At 38.1% G+C, this 20280-nt stretch overlaps 3 protein-coding genes across 5 annotated transcripts; all 3 read right to left on the reverse strand.

The window, feature by feature from the left end:
- Window positions 1-1070: 1070 nt before the first annotated feature.
- Window positions 1071-19675, reverse strand: LOC131993970 (uncharacterized). The gene is made up of 3 exons (XM_059362823.1): window positions 19656-19675; window positions 11781-11843; window positions 1071-2133 (listed from the first exon to the last, which is right to left on the reverse strand). The coding sequence occupies exon 3, from the start codon at window positions 2079-2081 to the stop codon at window positions 1344-1346; it is 738 nt and encodes a 245-aa protein (XP_059218806.1). The 5' UTR covers window positions 2082-2133; window positions 11781-11843; window positions 19656-19675; the 3' UTR covers window positions 1071-1343.
- LOC131995068 (uncharacterized) lies at window positions 3109-19482 on the reverse strand. Its single transcript, XM_059362822.1, has 2 exons — window positions 17953-19482; window positions 3109-4302 (listed from the first exon to the last, which is right to left on the reverse strand). The coding sequence occupies exon 2, from the start codon at window positions 4277-4279 to the stop codon at window positions 3197-3199; it is 1083 nt and encodes a 360-aa protein (XP_059218805.1). The 5' UTR covers window positions 4280-4302; window positions 17953-19482; the 3' UTR covers window positions 3109-3196.
- LOC106090268 (checkpoint protein HUS1) lies at window positions 16631-20084 on the reverse strand. 3 transcript variants are annotated; one of them, XM_013256580.2, is made up of 3 exons: window positions 19987-20084; window positions 19656-19872; window positions 16631-17645 (listed from the first exon to the last, which is right to left on the reverse strand). In XM_013256580.2, exon 3 carries the CDS (start codon window positions 17606-17608, stop codon window positions 16757-16759), a length of 852 nt encoding a protein of 283 aa, XP_013112034.1. In that variant the 5' UTR covers window positions 17609-17645; window positions 19656-19872; window positions 19987-20084; the 3' UTR covers window positions 16631-16756. The 3 variants fall into 3 exon arrangements, with proteins under 3 accessions (XP_013112034.1, XP_013111968.1, XP_013111897.1); XM_013256514.2 differs by lacking the exon at window positions 19656-19872; XM_013256443.2 differs by lacking the exons at window positions 19656-19872; window positions 19987-20084 and adding an exon at window positions 19391-19645.
- Window positions 20085-20280: the final 196 nt, after the last annotated feature.

A 20280-nucleotide genomic window follows, 5' to 3' on the forward strand; every position in this document is an offset into this window, starting at 1 on the left:
AATTGAGAACGCGCAATTTTTCGAGCAAGAGTCAAATGCAACAGGTGATAATGGAGGAATGGGCTAATATAGACCAAAATATAACCGCTAAATTAGTCCAATCGATGTCAAACCGTTTAAAAGAAGTTATAAGACGCGGTGGTCGAATAACAAAGTATTAATTTTTTTAAATTATGTTATTTATTTTTTTTGTTTTTTTGCAATGATGAATACTTTTTTTGTTTAATTTTTTGTGTTCAGCTGTAAAATGGCCCTTTTTGTTCCAATAAATACTATTTTTTTCTTTAAAAACAATGAAATTGTGTACATATATATCACACAAGCACTACTGCATCATTAGTTTAATATGTTTTTATTCCAATTGTCTTTTGTAGACTTATTAAAAAAAAAACATTGAATGATGAATACTTTTTTTGACCGCTGTATGTACATATTTAGGTGGATGAGCAAACTTTAATGCAGAGTTTACATGGCACATCTGATGTATGGTCATTGTAATAGTATTGGTGAAAACAAAGGTGTACACATAATTATCAGTCATGGCTGAAAAATCTAAATCATTAGATTTTTTTTTTGGATGAATGGCGTCAATCGATTACCTTTTACAAAGAAATGTGTAATCATTAATTGACAGATATTGAAAAACACGTTTTGTGCCAAATAAAGTAATAAAAGGAGAAGTAAAGTATGAAAAATTAAATAAAATCAGAGAAAAGAAAAAACCGGTGTACCGTTTTTGGCAAAGCTGTAATCAACACGTATACATTATGAGGACGATCATGATGTGCCGTCTATAAGGGCCATAAAGCTGTTAATGTCGTTGTTTTATGTGCCCAACAAACATTTTTTACTTAGACTGTCAATACAACTCCGCACAAGGAAGTAGAAAACAACCGCAGTTATTCAAAAAGGTCTAGCAGTTATCTTTGGAATTTTCTTAGGCGGACCTGGTGGGTTTACTCATGCAAACAAACAAAGTTCTTTATAATAAACGGTTGTTTTTCGCTTCTCTAAATGTATAAACCTAGGTATATACCCTGCACTTTTTCAAACCAGACTCTCAAAAAAAATTCACATTTTACAAAAATTGTTTTTATTAATTTTAAAAATTCCAAAAGAATTCAAATCTTAAATAGTACATTTGTATAACATTAATATGTATTTTGAATACTATTTACTTCAAAAAAATAAAATTTTATTTAGACACATTTATGGTGTTTTCATACGATAGTGCAGTCTAGACATTTATTACAGGTTCCTTCAAAGTAATGAATCACCATTAAAGAATGTGAGCATACCCTTTCCCGTGTGGTTAAATAAATTAAAATCCTATTAAGCTTATCTTATTTTGCTTTTGCTTTAGACGATACTACAGTTTTTAAGACTCCCTTTGATCGCAGGAATCGTACTATAAATGGTGTAGCTCCCAGGGTAATGCTTATACGAACCGGTGCAAATATTTTATGTATGGCGTAAGCAATTACAAAGTTGCTCGCTCCAGCAATGGCAACATTATTAGAAAGTGCGGACGGAGCAAATCCAGTCTTCTCAATCATAGCAATGACATCTATTCCGCTGGACACCAAAATGTAGAAACCTCCTAGAGATATCAGTGATATACCAACGTGAAATATCACTATAGTTGATCCATAATCTTTAAAGGCTTTTTTCAGTTGTTCTCTTTTGCTCAGTGCTGGTTGAGAAGTTCCATCTGTTTTAGTGCAATATTTACGTTTTTCTGGTATCTCAGCCAACGATCTCAAAGAATGGGCCGAAATGCTTTTCGCCAAAATGTTATTGTTAAAGTTGGAATTGTAGGGGAGCCCATAACTTTGTAAAGTCGATTTAGAATTATAACCTTCCAAGTTGGGAGATGTTCCAAAGTTGTACCTTGTCAATAAAACTGTGGGTGACAGTTGCTGCTGGATTATCTTGGGGTTGGCTGCAATCTGATGACTTTTACTAAAAACCACTTGAGTTCCTATTGTTCCCGTGAATTTTGCCCAGCACTTGTTCCTGGCAAGTAAGTGTTGAGCTTTCTTATAATTTCCATGAGTGCTAAACAATAAGTTCCGTAGCATATTTTCAGCAAGTTTTAAAGTTGATAAAACCTGCAATTTTGGAATTGGACATCTTTCAGGGGCAACGTAAAAATGAATTTAAATTATAAGAGGGTTTTCTTTAAAATAATGAGTTGGTAAAAAATGATATGGATTGGAAATTTTAGAATAGAGGACGAATCACAGCACTCGATTTTAATAATACGGGAAAGGGCTTTTTAACGAAAGTATTACTTTTCTCTCAAATTCCAGTAATGCACAATCAAAAAAGATTTGGAAATCGAGTTCGGTGATTTGACTCCATAATGACAGCCAAAACAATATGTGAGTGTTACAAAACGAGCAGTCACTCTAATGTGTAAAAAAAAACATACATTTCTCAATTCTGGACATTCCTTTGTACGAACGAAATAAGCAACAAATGCGTATAAGACCATGAGTGATCGTTGAGGATTACATTTACATTTTCGTTCAACCTATGGGTTATGTTAAGTTAAAAAGTGGGTGCGGATATACATGATCGGCTTGTTGTGCGACTTAAAAATGTGGGGCGAACAACCCTGCGAATTACCGGCCAATTGCAATATGCTCCGCACTCTCCAAGGTTCTGGAAAGTATGGTTAACCATCATCTTGTCAGATACTCAGAGCCCAATGGGCTTCTTACCAACAGACAGAATGGGTTCCGCTAAAATCGCTCTACGGGAGACCTTGGCATTTTTGTCGGAACAATCCACCAGTTTGGTGAGAGTAAGGTAGTGGCTCTGGATATCTCCAAGGCATTTGATAGGGTCTGGAACGGTGCACTTTTATCAAAGCTTATCGCTTTTTTGAGTCGGTAATAACTTCATTCGATTTATGTCGAGCTTTCTCAGATATCGCACTATACGAGTTGTTGTAGATGGGTTCTCATCAGATGAGCATACATTGATCGCATGTGTGCCACAAGGATCTGTCCTTTCCCCTTCCCTTTTTCTTATTTTCAATAACGATCTATTGGGTCAGACTTTGAATCTAATCTACAGGGTGGCTGATGAATATTGCTACATTAAGAAACTCAAATAATTTTTTTTCGGTGTATGGAATACATATTTCTTTTATTCATGTTAAAGCTCGTTCAATTTTATTAAATATAGTTTAATTTGTTTTAAAAATAATGGAATTTAAATGCCCCCCCTGCTCGTTGATGCATGTGCGGCATCTTAGCAAAAAGTTATTCATTACTGCTTGGAGAGTTGAGACAGGAATAGCCGCAATTGTTGCTCGAATGGATTGCTTTAGTTCATTCAAATTTGTTGGTTTTGCTTTGTAAACTTCCTGTTTGCAATGACCCCACAAGAAAAAGTCAGGTGCAGTAAGGTCAGGCGACCTGGGTGGCCAACGGAATGTGGAGTTTCTGGATATCAGTTTATTGGGAAATTTTCGTCGCAATTCTGTCATAACAGGTTGGGCTATGTGAGGACCTGCACCATCTTGCTGAAACCACACAGAGTTAAAAGAAATTCTCTTTCGGCGTAATTCTGGATAGAAAAACTCTCTCAACATGTTCAAGTAGCGGTCTCCAGTAACCGTAACGGGGTGACCGTTTTCTTCGAAGAAGTAGGGCCCGACAATGAAACGTGATGAAACTGCACACCACACTGTGACACGAAGTGGATGCAATTCCGTCTCATGGAGTGTCTGTGGGTTGGAAGCACTCCATATTCGACAATTTTGTTTGTTTATGTTGCCGTTCAAATCGAAATGGGCCTCGTTAGACATGAAAAGACAGTTCAACATGTTTCCATCCTCTTCCACCATTTGAAGCATCTTCTGGCAAAATTCCAAGCGAATCGGCAAGTCTGCAGCGTTCAGTTTGTTGGCCATTTGAATTTTATATGGGAATAAGTCCAAATCTTTGTGCATAATTGACTGTAATGACTGTCTGCTTATACCCATTTGAGCAGATAAGCTTCTTGTCGAAACTCTTGGATTGTGTTGTATCGCAGCAGCTACAGCAGCGATTGTTTCCTCCGTTCGAACTGAAGGGTTTCGATGGTAAGGTCTTCTGTTGACTGTCCCATGCTCGGCAAAATTGTTTACAAGTCTCATTATGGTCCATCTGCTCGGAGGATTGCCGCCAAACGTGCGTCTATACTCTCTTTGAACCGAAACTACAGACTCCAGTGCGTGATAGCGGCGGACAATCCAAATTCTTGTTTCGGTGTCCCAGTTATCCATTTTTGTCAAATCTAAGAATCAATCTGCAAAATAAAAAAAAAATCGACCACATTCATTAAATAGAAAAAAAGTTATTACATTTTTTTTTGGTAGCGGCTTTCATCAGCCACCCTGTATTCATTTGACGATGACAGTAGTCTGTGTCATTCATATTCATTCGACCATAGGTCCAGTCCTCAAGAAATTGTGGTCAAGAGGCGCATTATGGATGAGACGATCTCCCAGGATTTGTTGGCCATTTCCGAATGAGGTAGAATGAATAGAGTAGACTTTAACGCACAGAAGACGCAGTGTTGTTTCTTGTCTCACCAGCGATTCACTGGCCCACTACAATTGTCGATATCTATCGACGGTATAGATATTGAACAGTCAGATGCTCTTGATGTTCTGGACAAGAAGATAAAATGTGATGTCCGTTGGTCAAAACACGTATTCGAAGTGTCGTAAGAAGCATTCAAGTGTTTGGGCTTTCTTAAGCGGTGCAAGAAATATTTCACCTCTTCTGATCTTCTCAATATCTATACTATCTACATCAGGATGGAATATAACTCTCATATATGGGCAGTAGCTCCAAAATCATCCTTGGAGCTATTTGAACGGGTTCAACGGAGAGCGATGGTGTTGATTGGGGACAGTAGGGTATCCAACTCTATTGCTTCTCTTGAACATCTTCGGAATGTGGGTAACGTTGTATTGCCCTATCGTTATTTTCATGGCGTGTGTTCCAGGAATATTTGTCTTCTTAACCCTGACGTTAGGATGTTCACCAGGAACACAAGACTTGTCAGGAACTCACACCCGTTTGTAATTGATTGACCAGTCGACCGAACCATGCATTACCAAGAAAATCATTTTTCGCCCGAACCACTCGTATATGGAATCGACTTCCGGCTAATGTTTTTCCCACCGACATTGACGTTCAGAAATTTAAGACGAATATCAATAAACACTATTCCCTCTCTCCCCCCTCCAGCACTTAACTTTCTTAAATGCCAACGCAATGCACTGCATATATAGGGGATATCCCCTGCGTGTTGGTTAAGTGAAAAAAAAAAAAATAAGCATACAGGTATTTAAGATTTTTTTTTTATATTTTCTCTTAAAGGATGTATTTTTATTGGGTTAAGGGGTCCCCCCCTAAATTATCTTTCAACCTATAAGTAATTTAATTTTTTTTATTATTGTCTCTGAAGAGAGGTTTATTTTAGGTGATTTTTGAATTTTAAAAAACCTTTTCTCCAGGAAATTTTTCGTAACAGCGTCTCGGTCCAAAAATTTCCCCCTAATGCGCGAAAATTCTTTCCTCTCTTAGAGTCTGAACCCTATCAAAAAGTCACCTTCAACTAGCTTTACGAGCATTTCAACTTGACGCAGGCTCTTGACTCTTTGATTGGGTTCAGACTCTAACCTGTGAGTGCAGCCCGAGTCAAATTTAAGCTCAATGATAAGTAAGTAACTTCGTTTGTATTGCCGAGTGGGTAAGATGACACCTCTTTGCAGACAAGTGCTACATAGCTAAAGTAGTCACATATGAAGCAAACTTTAGTGGAAAAATATTGGTTCGAATCCTGGCGAAAATGGTGATTCCATGCTAAAGCCGAAACTACAGTAATATTTGTTCTTACTCCCGCTACTACTACTGCTAAGACTGACATAATCGTGCATTTTCAAAACAGACACCAAGTTGTCGCTTTACTTACAAATTACTTTGAAAATTTCCCCCACTAAGAACATAGGAAACTTTCACAACGTTTTCCTGCAGCTGATGATGATTAGTGGCGACTTTGAATTTAGATGCAGCACACAACCTTGTATGCTCTGCTGAAGTAACAGCCACCAGCCAAACTCCAGCATACATTCATATCTATTTAACAAACGGCTTTATGGTTCTTTTTCCTAAAATCGTTTTTTGTTTGTTTTTTTTCTTAGTCTGCAAAATCAGACTCAAATCATAAAGTTTCTTTGTGTTCCAAACTCCACCATACAAAACAAGAGAAACTAGTTCTGATGCTGAGCAAAAAGATCCAATTGAAAATAAAATGGAAGGGTATTGGAAACAAAAAGAGACAACATCGACCGACCATCGGTGGCTGAGAGCCAGTCAGCCAGCCAGCGAGCCAACTGGTTGTCGTTAAATCGTCGCCTTCAATGTTATTGTGGAGGAAGAAGATATCCAAGTACGTACGATGGTGGAGCAAAAAAGGAAAACATAAAAAAGCAAACATAAACATTACAAAACAGAAAATAAACAAAAACATAACGAAAACCAGTCAGACGTATGCCCATACTTATGGCATGGAGTCACAGACGCAAAGCAACCCAAAGCTGGGTCGCCTCTCTGGACAAGCAAAGAGTGCAGAATAACGAAAAAGAGGAAATGCAACAAATCAAACCCTATCATTGGAAGACGAGTAACAAAACAAAGCCAAAACATAAAATATTGGGCCTAGCAGCGATTCTTCAAACTTGCGTCCTCCACAATGGCCCCAAACTTTTGAGGAAAATCATACGAAGAGTGAAGTTAATAGCAAACAACACCCAATTAAGTGGCAGAGGCAGACAGAGAATAATGCATCGAAAAGCAAAAGGGTATTTCTTTAGCAGGAATGGGGATTTTGCACACATTAGGCATAGCAAATAATCTAAATGAAGATGAAATGTGGATGTGAATTGAAATACAAGGGTATGTGCAATTTTTCCAATAAAGCAAGCTTCAGAGTTTCTCGGGATACAATAACTCATTAAATACGAGGGTAGTAGAAAAATTAACTTCCTTAGTCATGGCAATTTTACTTACTTTATAAGAAGAGAGAGAGAGAGAGAGAGAGAGAGAGAGAGAGAGAGAGAGAGAGAGAGAGATAAGAGGAATGTGTCTCCTTAACATTCTGCAAACCGCGGCAAGTAAAATTGCCCAGTGTGAATTGGGACTAACAATGAATTTAGCAGCAATTTGGTAGCAAAAAGGTGGAATTTTTAAAATCTTATTTCGGATTCTAATGTACTGATAAATTTTTTTATGAAAATTCAATTTTTGGCAAAATTTTCTACGAAAATCAACTTTTAACAATTTTTTTAACTCAAATTCTATAAAATTAAAAAATTCTTGCATCTATGTGAAAAATAACAAGTAATAGCCGGGCCGAATCTTTGGAACCCACCACCATGGATGCAACTAAAAATTTATGCAAACTAAATTTAGATAAAGGGCATAAAATTCTGTCAAAAATTAAAGCTTGTAGGTACCGAACAAGGATAATCGAGAGACCGGTTTATATGGGAGCTATATCAGGTTATCGACTAATTTGGACCGTACATGGCACAGTTGTTGGAAGTCGTCACAGAACACCGCATGCAAAGTTTCAGCCAAATCGGACAAAAATTGAGGCTAGTAAGAGCTCAAGAAGTCAAATTAGTAGATCAGTTTATATGAGAGCTATATCAGGTTATAGACCGATAAGGACCGTATTTTGCACAGTTGTTCGAAGTCATAACAAAACACGATGAGCAAAATTGTAGCTAAATCGGACAAACATTACGGGTTGTAAGGGCTCAAGAAGTCAAATCGGAATATCGGTTTATATGGGAGCTACTATATCAGTTTATAGACCGATTTGGACCGTCTATAACCCCTGATTTTACTTATTATACTTCACTTATTCTAGTTCTTTACCACTTTTTATTCCCACCGCCATAGGATGGGGGTATACTAACCTGGTCATTCCCTTTGTAACACCTCGAAATAATGATCTGCGACCCCATAAAAATGTAGCTCCATATAAACCGATCTCCAGATTTGACTTCATGAGCCCCTGGAAGCCGCAATTCTTATCCGATTTGGCTGAAATTTTGTAAGACGACTTCTCCAATGACCTTTGACATGAATGCCATATACGGCCTGAATCGGTCGTTAAACTGATATGGCTTTCATATTTATCAATCTCCCAATATTACTTTTTGAGCTCCTATAGGGCGCAATTCTTAAGCGATTTTGATGAAATTTTGCACATTGACTTCTTCCTAACCAGGTATGGTCCGAATCGGCCCATAACCTGATATGGCTCCAATAAGATGATCATTTTTATGATCGTTCCATGGTGGAGGCTATATAAAATTCGGCCAAGCCGAAATTAGCACGCTTTTACGTGTTTTAAATTTTGAAGTATTTCCTTTTATACACATTTTTGTGAATTATTTTATGAATTTGAAAAAAAAAACGTATTGAATGGAATACCTTGTGTTTAATAGGTATATACGAGTTTGAAACATTTAAAAGTAATCTATGAATGAGGTCAAACATTTCCTTGTCCGTAGCCCTGCCACGATGTTAATGTTTTGAGTGGGTACCAAGTTGGTCCCCTGCCACATTATAACGAGCCCACAAACAAATTAAAGAGTATGCTACAACAAAAGAAGCTTTAAATACTCGCCATCCATCCACCGCTTTCTTATACTAATGGCATTGGAATGAGCAAACACATGTTTTTTTATGGAAATGGAAACGGTTTACAAGTTGACGAAGGCACAAAAAACACTTATATGTACATTAGGGTGGGGCGATTTGAACATCTTAAGGGGCGTTCATGCGGTTGGGGCGCTGGGGCAGTAACCCGCCCCCGGAAAACCATGAGAACTACTATAAGAAACAAAGGAATAGTAAAAACGTTGACAACCCACTCAAACGAAAAAAGGTCCATGATTTGCGGATCTGAACCTGGAATGTCCACACTCTTTATAGAGAAGGTGCAGTATACGCGCTGGCGGATGTATTAGAGAAGTACAAGGCAGATTTTACCGCCTTACAGGAAGTGCGATGGACTGGGAATGGCGTCAATACAACACCAAACGTTAACCATAACACAAGGCATGAATTTGGCTGTGGATTTGTGGTTAGTCGGAGATTGAAACACTTTGTCTCCAGCTTTACTCCGGTGAAGAGTTGCTAGCCACAATCCACATTAAAGCCAAATTCTTCAACCTCAGCCTTATTTGTGTCCATGCCCCGATGGAAGACAAACGAGCACACCAAGGTTATTTTCGACGAGCACCTAGAGAGAGAATATAACCGCTGCCCCGTCCATGATATTAAAATCGTTCTGAGAAATTCTAATGCGAAGATAGCGAAGGAAGACAGTTTTGGTCCAACAGTCGGAAAGTTTAGCTTCCACGAGATAACGTCCAGTAATGGGTTGAGGTTGATATATTTCGCCGCGGCAAAAACCATGGTAGTAAGTAGCACCAGATTTCAACATAAAAATATTCACAAAGCCACATGGCTGTCACCGGATCAAAACACGAGGAACCAAATTGATCACGTTGTGTTAGATGGAAGGCATTCATCCAGCGTGTTAGATGTACGATCGATCCGAGGAGCAAATATAGATTCGGTTCATTACCTTGTTGCAGCAAAGGTTCGCACCCGCACAGAAGCTGGACATTGAAAAGCTGCAAACACTACAGATAGCAGCGGCATACTCCACTCGACTAACCCAACTGCTTGATGAAAGCACTCCTTGTTCCGATGATATAATGGCGCCGTGGCAAACTATTGCCCACTCCATGGAAAATGCCGCGAAATCTGTACTTCGGTACCGGAAGCTTCCCCCATGAAACCCATGGTACTACCAAGAGTGTCGAGATGCTACTGAAGCCACGAATGTGACATACAGAGCAACCCTGCAATCAGTAGCAACGCGCCAGATGAAGGCGCCAAAACGCCTTGTACAACCGAGCAGATAAAGAAAATGGAGAAAGTTGGGAACCACAACTTTGAGAAAGTCAGTAACTTTATCTACCTCGGCACCGCCGTAACCGAACCGAATGACACCAGTTTTGAGATAAAGCGAAAAATAACTGACAAACATATGCTACTTTGGACTAAGTAGGCAGCTTAGCAACAAGGCACTGATACTACCCGTGTTGTTATATGGTTCTGAATCATGGGTACTTTTGAAAGCAGATGAGGCAGTGCTTGGAGTATCTGAGAGAAAGTTTCAAAATACAACGACTGCGTTGGCTAGGTCATGTTGTCAGAAAGGATGAAGAAGACACCTCGAAACTTGGTGTCAGAGATTTTAGAATGAGCGCAGAAAATCGAGTGGAACGCTATTCTAAGTTCGGCTAGTGGAACAAATGTTCTGTCATAGCCAATTATAGTAAATTAAGGGGCGCTTCGCGTTTCTGATTATTATGATGTACTGTGGGCGATTTAACAGAGCTTCCCGAATATGTAAACCCAAGTCGATGTAAAACCATGATCGATTTAGAGGACAAAGCGGTGTTATTTGAAACGCCATTTACCAGGAATCGAATGTGTAGATGATGAAAATCCACCATTTCCAGGCTTACTAGCACCTTGTCATATTCATGGTACGAAGCGTCATATCCAGCTACTAGCTAGTGGTGCTAAGCGCTCAATCGACAAAAACCGTGAAGGTGTAATGGAATCTGTATCTAAAGCCCGAAAGAAATCTTTCAATGAAAATTACTTTGTACTTTAATGAGCATTTTTATTTTCATCATAATCAGGTATTAAACAAAAAAAAACATATCTTTGTTTTTTATGATTTTGCGCTATGAACAACTGAAATTTGTATTTTATCAATATTTTCAAGAAAAATTTGCACTTGCGATATACTAGAGAGTTCTTAACTATAGACTTGGCAAAAAATTTTGTTTTGGTATTGGATCGAAAATCTCAATCGTTAGGCTGTTATAGGTCAAAATATCAAAAAAAACCTGACAAGTCTCAGAAAAGAAAACTTCAATTTAAAATCTGGAAGCTCGAGTTTCACCGTCGACGCATGGTCTAGTGGACCTTTTTGCTCAGTATAATCCCAAGAAACAAAGCGCCCACTACTATTTTTTTCCTTGCACACTAATCGCTTAACCCTAATGTATAGACATACATAAACGCAATGTTAAGAAGACGGAATGAAGCAAAAGACCACAATACTTGTTACTCCTTATCTTGGTCTCACTCACATGGCTGGGTCGCCACTCAACAACATTTGCCACTCTTCTGACATGTTTCGTTGGCTGACACAACAGCATTTGTGACAAATGAGTGAGTTTTGCGAAAATGGCTCAGAGCGCATTGTCCTGACATACGCGTGCAATCATTAAAATGCAATACCAAGGCATTCCTGAATAGCAAACATTAAAATCAGCGAGGTTAGCCATGAAATGGGGAGAGGGGGGGTGTGACGGCAAATCAGAGGCCATCACCACAAACATTGTAAAGTGTATATGCAAAAGCTGTCACACAACAGGCATAAATAGGACAAATATCCATAAAATATTGCCGTACTCAATCCACAAATCGTATCCAATACACAGCTATACTTCTAATGCTTGCTCTTGGAGTACCATGCGCTTTTGAATGTAGTTTGTGGACACATTACGGTTATGATTTAGGACCCTACTCTCTCACACATATTACAAGAGACATGGAATGAAGAATAATTTCATTAAAAATACACATAGTACACATATACATACATACCTATGTATATTAAATTTATATGAAAGGTTTTCCTTTGGTTTTTGGGGGGATCGATCTGCAAAACTAAAGGATTTTAATTTGATCATTTGAAAATTTTTCATGGGAACAGAAAAAAGTATGTGATGGACATGTTGACTTAAATTGTTGATTTCTGTTAAGATTAAGTGTAGCCTATTCCAAATAAACGGTTGCCTTTATCATATATATAAGACTTTTATCAACCGTAGCTAAAAATACCCAAAGACATTTGCTGTGTGTATTTTAAGTATCATATGGTGAAAATCACGATAAATCGTTTCTTATTATCTATAATCGCATGATATCGTTAATTAACGAGTACAAATTTACACTGTTATTCTATCCAGAACATCTGACTTGCGCTAAAGAGGACAAAAATAAAACACAACAACCACTAACCACTGTACGAAATACACTAACATGTCCCCACATTAACATTGTACGTATTTTGGCAAGATCTGCAATTAGAGCTGAAGGCTAAAGCGAGCCTACTAACAAAAAGATGTATAAATTGCAAAGCAAAAGGCTTCCGACAGCTTAAAGAAAGAGGACATTTTCCTACGATAATTCCAATCATCATAAAGAAACAGGGGCAAACTTCTCAATTAAGGAACAGGGGGAAAAAATATCTCACATATCAATTAGTGCTGTCCGACTCGAATTTTTCAGCCCATTTCTGAAAACTCCCAGGAAAATAATTTCTGTTTCGAATAAAAACCTCCTATTCTGATTGAATGGGGAGAGGAACAATTTCGGAAAGGGTAGTTCAAAGTTTTAAAAACAGCGGTTTTGCTTCAGAGTTTTATTCTGACTAAACATTTGACTATTATTTGTTGGAAAAAGAACATAAAATGGAAAAATAAGCAAAATGAAGTTATAAAGGTTGTAAGGAGGCCACCGTGATGACGCTCAACGCCCGGGTTCGAATCCTGGCGAGACCATCAGAAAATATGTTCAGCGGTGGTTTTCCCCATGTGTGAGGTACTATGCCATGTCAAACTTTTCTCCCAAGAGGTGTCGCACTGCGGCACGCCGTTCGGACTCGGCTATAATAAGGAGACCCCTTATCATTGAGCTTAAACTTGAATCGGACTGCACTCATTGATATGTGAGAAGTTTGCCCCTGTTCCTTAATGGAATGTTCATGGGCAAAATTTGCATTTGCAAAGGTTGTTGAAGTTTATAAACATGTTTAGTGTTGCTTTTGTAATGTTTGTTTAAATTTTTGTAGTTTAATAGTGCACAATTATGACCAACAGCTTGTCACGATATTTCTGTGCTGTGATAACAACTTCCAGAGTGGTCTGGTGGACAGGTAAATATAAATTCAATAAATTTGTTAGTTATTTATTTTAGTGATAGTATTATATTATTTAGATTTTAGTATTGATTTTTGTATTATAAAAACCTGAAAGTGTTCCAATCTATCAATGTAAAGCCCCGGGTGGGCGATGTTTGATTAATAAAAATGAATGAATGAATGAATATATTAATTAGGTCGTGTTGTCTCTGGTTGCATCGTTGGCGTTTTCCCTTGCTAAAAGAAGTTTGGGTGGCTGACCCTACCGGATCGTTCTTGGGCAGAACTTCTTTAGTGAGTTGTATACGGGTTTGCTTCTACTTCGTCGTCTTGAATGCTGTAGTGGTCTGCCTGATACGCTGTTTCATCTAAGGACCAACATTTATGTAGCTTAAACTTCAAGAACTAGTCGACATTTCCGGACAGCAAGCGCCATTCTTTCGATTGGGACGGCTGTTTGACATAGTGTTGCCGAAAAGCGAATTTTGGATTTATTTATATCCCTGTGGCGAAAATGCTGCCAAATGTGGCACCAAATATTCTTGAGTAATTGATGGTCCGTGGTGGTGTAATGTTGCAAATTGGCCCACGAACATTACATTAAGGAACACACTTCTTGCATATCTCTCATTAGTGCTGCCCGATTCTACTTTAAGCTCAATGATAAGGAACCCAATTTTAGTCTCACTTAGCAACATCCTTTATACATATAGGTCTAAGAATATTAAAATATGGACCACATATCTTAATACCTATGTAACTCCCATGGCAACCGATTGTATGTTCCAGATTGACCCGATGAAGTCCTTCATCGGCAAGGGCTGCCGCTTCAGTGTACAACACACTGCTACAACGACAACATACCTATGTATATTCATATACCAATTCTAGAATTCTCGTCTTTATTGTCAGTAAATCTGAGAAGCTTATGCAAACCTTCTGTGGTGGGTATATGACATATGAATCCTAACAAAACTTGTACCTGTTTTTGATGAAAAATTGAAAAATAATTTCCGTACATAATAAATTGTTCGTAAATAGTAAGAAGTGGTATCATGTTTTTAATAAAAACAATTAAATTCATAGTATTTTATACTAACTTCTTTCCATTTGTTTAGGAGAATTTTTGCCAAATTTTTTGTCTCATTCTACCTCTTATTTCGATTCAGAATACCTACTTTCTTCCCTGGGACATTTCCCTTTTTCGAAATTTGCTTAGACTAAGGGAAAAGGTAGGTAAGGGTTATTCAGAATAGGGGAAAAGGGAGTAGGGAATAAAACTCCCAGGGGATTGTTATTAGGAAGAAGGCTGTTTACTTTTTTTAATAGGCGAGGCGAAAGTTGTGCCGCAGGTCGACTGCTCTTTGGAGAGAATTTTTAACATGGATCATATGCCATTTACATGCCAAAGTAACTCACAAATGTCACAAGCATTAGTACCTCACAAATGCTATAGTACCTCACAAATGTCACAAGCATTAGGTGGGCATAACCACCTCTGAAAATTTTCTGATGTTCTCGTCAGATGGACACGCTAAACTCTACGCCAGATTCACACTCTACTTGCAAATATTTACCTATTCATTTGGGTACTAAATTGTTCTACACGCCCGCTTGGAAATTTCATGCCATAATACCTCACAAATGTCACAAGCATTAGGAGGGGATAACAACCTCTGAAAATTTTCTGATGTACTCGTCAGATGGGCACGCTAACCTCTGCGCCAGATTCACACTCTACTTTCAAATATTTATCTTTTCATTTGGGTACTAAATTGTCCTACATGTTCTTAGATATTACTACATATAGATGTCAGATTCGTATTGTGGTCCTAAATACTTTTAAATTTTCACCTTTCGCTTTTCGTGGGGTCAGATGTTTCTGCAGTTAAGTTCGATTCAAAAAAGATAACGGATTTTATCTACGAAAAGTCTGTATTAGCAATTCCGTGCTTCTCACATAATTCGTATTCGTTTCTTATCCTACTCCACCAAGCTGGCTAAGCTCCGTCTTGTAGTCTTCCACACGCTGTCACTTGCGCATCTACTCCGCATAAGTGCGCCAGTAAAAGATCTTCTTCCTACTTTCCCTCAATATTAAACCCGTTTTTCCACAATCCGGATCTCCCCGATGTACAACTTGAAAGTTCATCGCCCACGCTTTAAACTATGTTTTACCAAGTTCTTATAGTCCAGTCGTCCGATTAAAGATCACCCTTACTCTACTATTAGCCAGTAATCGAACGATGCGTATTGTGCCATACTCAGAGAAGGCGGTACTTGCACGCACTCTGTGATCGCCCGAATTTTCACCTGCAAGACTGTGTTATGATCGGGCAACCGAGAACATAACTCGGTCTCTGGTTCTTCATATGTAGACACCAAGGCCTGTTCTCTTTGCTTACTGTGATCCATAATGTAAGGTCTATGAGGTAAGACCTTTGCTAACAGCCGAAAATTAGTAGTTGAGTAGTATTTAATACCTGATTTATTTTTAAGAAAACTTTTATGAATTGGTAATTTTGTAATTAAAAAAAATAAATTAAAAGTTCACATTTTATCTGGTTTGTCGTTGTTGTAACACTGAGGCGGCAGCCCTTGCCGTTAAAGGACTCCATCGGGTCAATCCGGTAAGTACAACCGGCTGCCATTGGATTGATAATTGTTTGCATTGGGTTGCCCAAAAAGTAATTGCGGATTTTTCATATAGTCGGCGTCGACAGATTTTTTCACAGCTTGTGACTCTGTAATTGCATTCTTTCTTCTGTCAGTTATCAGCTGTTACTTTTAGCTTGCTTTAGAAAAAAAGTATAAAAAAGTATATTTGATTAAAGTTCATTCTAAGTTTTATTAAAAATGCATTTACTTTCTTTTAAAAAATCCGCAATTATTTTTTGGGCAACCCAATATTATCCTATTGTTGCTTTTTTTCTCTATCGCCGATCCCAATTCTATGTCGAGTTATTCTAACCACGTTTCTGTAGAGCCGCCTACATACGCTCATGAATTCATTCCTTTGAGGAACGGTGCCTTGGATTAGCCAATCATCGACTTACTCGGCAGAAGCATTGTAACATCGCTGAGTAGCAGATGAGTTCAAATCCCTCTTTAGTTAGGAGTTCAAATCACTCGTTGGCATGCCTTGTGTTACTCTATATCTTATCCTTATGTCATGGGACCCACAATTTATCCACCACTTCCTTAGCATATAACTTACTGATCTAAAAATTGAATGAGTGCGTCGGCCCTCATAGTGTCTAAAGCAACTTAGATGTGAAGGAATACCGCCAGCACAAAATTGAGTTAGAAAATCGTGAGGCGAGACAATTCAGGTAGCCCTTAGGAAACCAGCAAAGCCATCTTTCGAAAAGTCTATCAATGGCTGCAATGATATCTATGTCCAAGCATCTGTTGATCTGTCAAATACTTATCAGTTATAATACAAAAATTAAATCTTCCTTTCTAAACAAAATTCTTCATCCTATTAAGCTTTCAAAATTCCCTATGGAGAAAATTGACTAAAAGAAAAAAATTGTCAATATCATTATTCCTTTTTTTTATTTATTTGTATTTAACAAAGTTTAATCAAACGAAATTTTTACAAAAATAACTAAATATACTTTGTAGGCTGCGTTTTTCAAGACCATGATTCCCCATTTCACATACAAACAGCTGGCAAAATGGAATGAATAGCAATTCCATGTCTTATATTGACTTCTAAGTGTATTAGACGATCATCATCTATGCCACAGGCCAGTTCACCTGTAGGTACCTGAAGTGCAGAGAAAAATATAGAGGTTTTTTTGCAATCCACCGAACACGATGCCTCAATTTGTTGCTTATGCCTTTCGTCCTCCGAGGGATTCAACTCCTTTATATCCAAGTTTTTGTACCTAGTAGTAATGGTGGCCAGTTCAGTTTCGGCCACCAGATTCATTTCACCGCCAGAAGTGGCGTAAAATATAACTGTTGGCGAGAGATTTTTTATTTTATCAATGAGGCCACGCATCAAACGATTCGAGGGAACATTTAACACCAACTTGCAATTTGGTTTCTGGGGCAATTCATAGAAATCCCAGTCACTGCGAGGTATTACGGTAACCGGTACATCGTGTGAAGTGTTACGAATTTGATTTGAATTTTGTGTTAAGACATCCACTTCGACACGCAGGCAGGGGAACTGCAAGTTCAGCAGTTTCAATTTACAATGGCGTGCATTGGAGCGCAACGAAGAAAACGCACGACTAAGGTTGGCTGGTGAGACAGAAAGCATTATTTGTGAATGATGTTTGTCCGGCAACTCCAAATGATATTCGGGAAAATACAATTTTGCATCTATGTCAACCCATACCAAAGGCGCTGTGGTGCCAGACTCTTCGTTGGCTATGAAATGGACCTTATCCTTCTCTATGTTGATGACACATTCTTTGGTCAATTTGGAGAGTGTTACAATAATATTGAGAAATTCCCGCATGTATTCGGCATCTTCCATAACAGCCCTGAATTTCATGATGACCCCTTTAGTTGTATACAGTGTTTGGGTTCGACTTTTAAGACACACGTACGTACACACCATCATCATCATCACCATTAAACACAATATGGAAAAGGAAATCAAAAACCCAATTTGTTAAAGAAGGCAAAGGAAAACAAAATAGAAAAATAAAAGCTATGTATAAAGTACCACTGTTCTTCTTGTTTGTTAACCTGATCACAACTGGTTAACTGATCGTAGAAAAATGGAATGGAAAATCTTTGCAGAAAATCGTTTCAAGAATATATGTATAAAAATTTTTAGTTACACATATAATTCAAAACAAAACTTCCAATCCCAAGGCAGCCGGTTGTACGTACCGGATTGACCCGATGAAATGCACATCAACAAAACAAAACTCCAAGTTAAAAACTTTTTACTATTGCAAATGTTTCGAAAGGAGTGCGCTATAATTTTAATATATTAAGATACCGTAGTTACAATTCTTTTTCAAATGGTCTGCGGGAAGGTCAGTATAGACACATTCAATACGCTTGATGTTATTCACTTAAGTGTGTTTATAGTAACAGTCAAGTCTGGATAGAGTTATACAACGTATATTAAACGCCGGTTGGCAGTTACGTTGTTGCGACTTAAGGGAGCATTTTGCACTTTTTTGAAACCAACATTTTATTTTGTACAACAATAGTTGATGTGCTTCGCTACACACTAAAATATTTCCTGACCGGCCGACATGATCGATTGGTGGGGTTTATTGCTGTGGGCCAGTCCCTATGTATTTGGTTCCGTATACAAATGAAAGAACTTTGATTGGAGTACTGTGACTGGGCGGCCAACCGGGCACTTGGGCCATTTTTTGTATCAGATTCACACTCTACTACCAATACCTCCCGGAACGGGATAACTATGAACACCACGCAGGCTGGAACTTTGAGCTCCGATCTGTGTGGTGGTCATAAGTAGTTATTACGAGAAACACAGCCAAGAGCTACCGGGCGCTTCCACAGGTTGCGGATAGTGGGATGCTTCGTATACGGAGTAGCTGTAACTGCAGTTGCGGACAATCAGCGGTATCGAGTGGAGAGTCTCTGTGAGAGGCCGGGCGGCGCCGGATCTTGCTTAAGTAGTGAGTGCCTATTATGTTCGATATGATAGGGGGAGTTTTTTTGACGCCTTCAATTAATCAATGACCACCACGTTCCCTCAGCCATCGATCCTATGGAACGGAAAGAGCTTACTAATCTTTAGGGTTTGACGAAGATTGGTACCTTTACATGCAATGTGGCTACAACAACAACTACAAATCCCTTTCATTTGACACCGATATTGTCCACATAGTGCTACAACTCAACTTGAGGATTTGGTTGGTGCCCAGGTAATTGGACCCCAAAGTTTTATAACAATATACCCAAAGTATTTTTTGAGACACTTTTTCAATAAAATCTCATTTTTGTGACCTTTCTTTAAGAGAAATCCGACTTTTCAACCCCTTTCCAAATTGCTAAAATTATCTGCACTTTACCGACAATAAAATTCTATTTCATAACGAGTTATGGCACTATCTCTTAGGTAACAACCATAGCGTCTTGGCTTTAGCAGATTAGTTCCTTGATTTTCACGGTGAAATAGGATGCTCCCGGCAGAATGCAACAATTCCTGAGACATCTGGAAATCCGTCATTCCGTTGAGATCACAACACCTCCCCAACAGAGAGTCGATAGAGTTGAGGGTAACTTTCATAACTCCAAACCGGGGGAGAAGTTATTACATGGCATTGGGGCTATTTATTTCACTTACTGCCGCTTAGCATGTGAAATAGGTACACAAACCAACAAAATATTTTTGGCATTTTTTTCTTTTAAATTTCTATGTATCTGTGTGTAGGCCTTCAGAAGACCAGGTACTTTCATATTAAATACTGAACTAGGCATATTATGCACGATTCAACCCCCTTTATAAATTCTCTTTCTTAAATAAATGTATGTATGTCGAGTATTTTGAGACATTTTAGAGGTTATAATACTAATGGGATTAGAAAACGCCATTATTAAATTAAACCCACCTTAATATACGTACAACAAAATAAAAATGAGAAATGAAACATCCGGGCTTCCGTCATGTTTAGATATAAAAGTATTACCAAGTGAAAAATAAAAAAACATTTTAATTTGCTCCTCCAAGTGCGTGGAAAAACCTTTCTTCATATTGCGTAGGAAATTGCCAGAACCTATTGTTCCCTTTTATTTTCACCATGAAGAAACATCGAGCCACATCTATAACTATAAAAGCATGTCTTAAAATATAAATGTAGAGTGGAAAATATGGTTTCCAATATTTATCTATATAATTAGCTAGGTGCTTGTCGTGAAAATTTTACAATATGAAAAACTTACCAATGCAAAATTAAAGATTCGAAAAAATCTCCTTTAATTATTAATTTAATACACAACTCACAACTAAAAACAAGGTTGATACTAGGGATCCCAAAGTCGACTTTCGACTAATCGATTAGTCGATTTTTTGCGTAAAAAAGTCGAAGTCGACTTTCAATGAATAAAGAGTCGAATAATTGATTTTGAAGTCGAAAAGAAAGCTGCACACCAAGGCGGATTTATAAAGGTGGTCTCACGCGAGCAGCTATTAACAGCCGGCCAAATTTGACGGTATTAAGATGTCAGATTTTTGTT

Source organism: Stomoxys calcitrans, chromosome 2, assembly GCF_963082655.1.
Source record: "Stomoxys calcitrans chromosome 2, idStoCalc2.1, whole genome shotgun sequence".
NCBI classification, from domain to species: domain Eukaryota; kingdom Metazoa; phylum Arthropoda; class Insecta; order Diptera; family Muscidae; genus Stomoxys; species Stomoxys calcitrans.